Here is a 3,094-nt window from a genome sequence, read left to right as displayed (position 1 = left end):
TGAGGCTGAGGATGAAGGGGAGGATGAGGGGGGAGGATGAGGATGAGGGGGGAGGCTGAGGATGAGGCTGAAGGGGAGGATGAGGGGGGAGGATGAGGATGAGGTGGGGAGGATGAGGATGAGGCTGATGAGGAGGATGAGGATGAGGCTGAGGCTGAAGGGGAGGATGAGGCCGAGGCCGAAGCACGCACTGGGGTTCTTCATCTGGAAGTGGTTGAGGAAGCCGAGCGTCTCCAGGGCGTCGCTCTTGGAGTCCCACTCCAGCAGCCCCGAGGAGCTGCGCTCTGTCCTGGTTCCAGCCAGGATAAGCTTAGTTTTTGCAGAAGCCAGGAGGGGACATGGCCAAGATCTGCAGGTTATTCTGTGCCAGCTCATGTCATTTTCTGGGGCTGGGAAGGAGGAGGAGGATGAAGAGGCCGAGGAAGATGAAGAGAATGAGGAGAAGGATGAAGAGGAGAATGAAGAGGATGAAGGGAAAGATGAGGAGGAGGATGAAAGGAAGGATGAAGGAAAGGCTGAGGATGAAGAGGAGGATAAAGGGGAGGATGAGGAGGATGAGGACGGCGCCGAGGCCGAAGGCAGCGCACCTCGTAGAAGCTGTCCTGGGTTGGGGTCAGGGTTACAGATGATGAAGAGGAGGATGGACAGGATGAAGGAGAAGGATGAAGGGGATGATAAGGAGGCTGAGGATGATGAAGGGGAGGATGCTGAGGAGGGCACCGAGGCCGAAGGCAGCCCCACCTCGTAGAAGTTGTCCTCGGTGACACCCAGGGCTGGGGTGAGGAACCAGGTCAGGGGTACAGGTGATGAAGGGGAGGATGAGGATGAAGGGGAGGCTGAGGATGAAGGGGAGGATGGTGAGGATAAAGGGGAGGATTCAGGGGAGCATGGTGAGGATGCTGAGGATGGCACTGAGGCCGAAGGGCCCACCTCGTAGAAGTTGTCCTCGGTGACGTCGAGGGCTGGGGTTGGGGACAGGGTCAGGGGTACAGATGAGGATGATGAGGCTGAGGATGAGGATGCAGGGGAGGATGAGGATGAAGGGGAGGATGCAGAGGAGGATGCAGGTGAGGAAGATGAGGACGGCACCGAGGCCGAAGGGCCCCACCTCGTAGAAGCTGTCCTTGGTGACACCGAGGGCTGGGGTCGGGGACAGGGTTAGGGGTACAGGTGATGAAGGGGAGGATGAGGATGAGGATGAAGGGGAGGCTGAGGATGATGCTGAGAAGGATGAGGATGAAGAGGTTGAAGAGGATGATGAAGGGGAGGCTGAGGAGGATGAGGAGGAAAATGAAGAGAAGAACAAGGATGAGGCTGAGGAGGATGAACGGGAGCATGAGGAGGAGGCTGAGGAGGATGAGGATGGCACCGAGGCCGAAGGCAGCCGCACCTCACAGAAGCTGTCCTGGGTGACATCAAGGGCTGGGGTTGGGGATGACGAAGAGGAGGAGGATGAGGATGAAAGAGAAGGAAGAACGGAAGGATAAGGAGGATGAGGACAATGAAGAGGAGGATGGTGAGGAGGATGAGGACGGCGCCGAGGCCGAAGGCCGCCCCACCTTGTAGAAGCTGTCCTTGCTGACATCGAGGGTTGGGGTCAGGGACAGGACAGGGTTACAGATGAGGATGGTGAGGCTGAGGATGAGGATGAAGGGGAGGATGATGAGGATGGCACTGAGGCCGAAGGCAGCCCCACCTCGGAGAAGTTGTCCTCGGGGACGTTGAGGGTTGGGGTCAGGGACAGGACAGGGGTACAGATGAGGATGGTGAGGCTGAGGATGAGGATGAAGGGGAGGATGATGAGGATGGCACTGAGGCCGAAGGCAGCCCCACCTCGTAGAAGTTGTCCTCGGTGACGCCGAGGGCTGGGGTCAGGGACAGGGTGAGGGGTACAGGTGATGAAGGGGAGGCTGAGGATGAGGATGAAGGGGAGCATGCTGAGGATGCTGAGGATGGCACTGAGGCCGAAGGGCCCCACCTCGTAGAAGTTGTCCTCGGTGACATCCAGGGTTGGGGTTAGACATGGGGATGATGAAGAGGAGGATGGACAGGATGAAGGAGGAGGATGAAGGGGAGGCTGAGGCTGAGGATGAAGGGGAGGCTGAGGATGCAGGGGAGGATGATGAGGAGGATGAGGACGGCGCCGAGGCCGAAGGCAGCCCCACCTCGTAGAAGTTGTCCTCGGTGACACCGAGGGCTGGGGTCAGGGACAGGGTTAGGGGTACAGGTGAGGATGGTGAGGCTGAGGATGAGGATGAAGGGGAGGCTGAGGCTGATGATGGGGAGCATGGTGAGGAGGATGAGGACGCTGCCGAGGCCGAAGGGCAGCCCCACCTCGTAGAAGCTGTCCTCGGTGACGTCGAGGGCTGGGGTCAGGGACAGGACAGGGTTACAGATGAGGATGGTGAGGCTGAGGATGAGGATGAAGGGGAGGCTGAGGATGATGAAGGGGAGGAAGATGAGGACGGCACCGAGGCCGAAGGCAGCCCCACCTCGTAGAAGTTGTCCTCGGTGACGCCGAGGGCTGGGGTCAGGGACAGGGTGAGGGTTACAGGTGATGAAGGGAAGGCTGAGGATCAAGGGGAGGATGCAGGGGAGGATGCAGGTGAGGATGATGAGGATGCTGAGGACGGCGCCGAGGCCGAAGGCCGCCCCACCTCGTAGAAGTTGTCCTCGGTGACGTCGAGCGGCGCGTTGAAGAAGTGCAGCACGTTGCTGGGGTGCTGGATGCGGTTCTTGGCCGCCTGCTCGGGCGTGGAGAAGCGATTGTTGCGCGAGCCGCTGAAGTCCTTGTAGCTGCACGAGCCGTCCTCCAGCCCGTAGGACTGCCCCGGCATGATGGCGTGCGGCTTGGAGACACTGGGGGGACCGAAATGGGGAGAAATGGGGCAAAAACGGGGCGAAATGGGGAAAAAATAGGGAAAAAACGGGGATAAATGGGGAAAAAACAGGGCAGAAACCCCAAAAAACCCCAAAAATCCACCCCAGAAATCTCTATAACCCCCCAGGACTGGCCCGGCATGATGGCGTGCGGCTTGGAGACACTGGGGGGAGAGAAATGGGGAGAAATGGGGCAAAAACGGGGTGAAATGGG

At 59.3% G+C, this 3,094-nt stretch overlaps 1 protein-coding gene across 1 annotated transcript; it reads right to left on the bottom strand.

Annotated features, from left to right (window-relative positions):
- Positions 1–1,813: 1,813 nt before the first annotated feature.
- On the bottom strand, positions 1,814–2,893 carry LOC121332629 (heterogeneous nuclear ribonucleoprotein L-like). The gene has a single exon (XM_041398262.1). It carries the CDS (start codon positions 2,835–2,837, stop codon positions 2,577–2,579), a length of 261 nt encoding a protein of 86 aa, XP_041254196.1. The 5' UTR covers positions 2,838–2,893; the 3' UTR covers positions 1,814–2,576.
- Between the last annotated feature and the right edge of the window lie 201 nt (positions 2,894–3,094).

This window comes from Onychostruthus taczanowskii, unplaced genomic scaffold (genome assembly GCF_017590055.1).
Source record: "Onychostruthus taczanowskii isolate IOZ18803 unplaced genomic scaffold, ASM1759005v1 scaffold1427, whole genome shotgun sequence".
NCBI classification, from domain to species: Eukaryota; Metazoa; Chordata; class Aves; order Passeriformes; family Passeridae; genus Onychostruthus; species Onychostruthus taczanowskii.
Note: the sequence above shows the minus strand (reverse complement) of the source record. Positions and strands in the feature narration are given on the sequence as shown.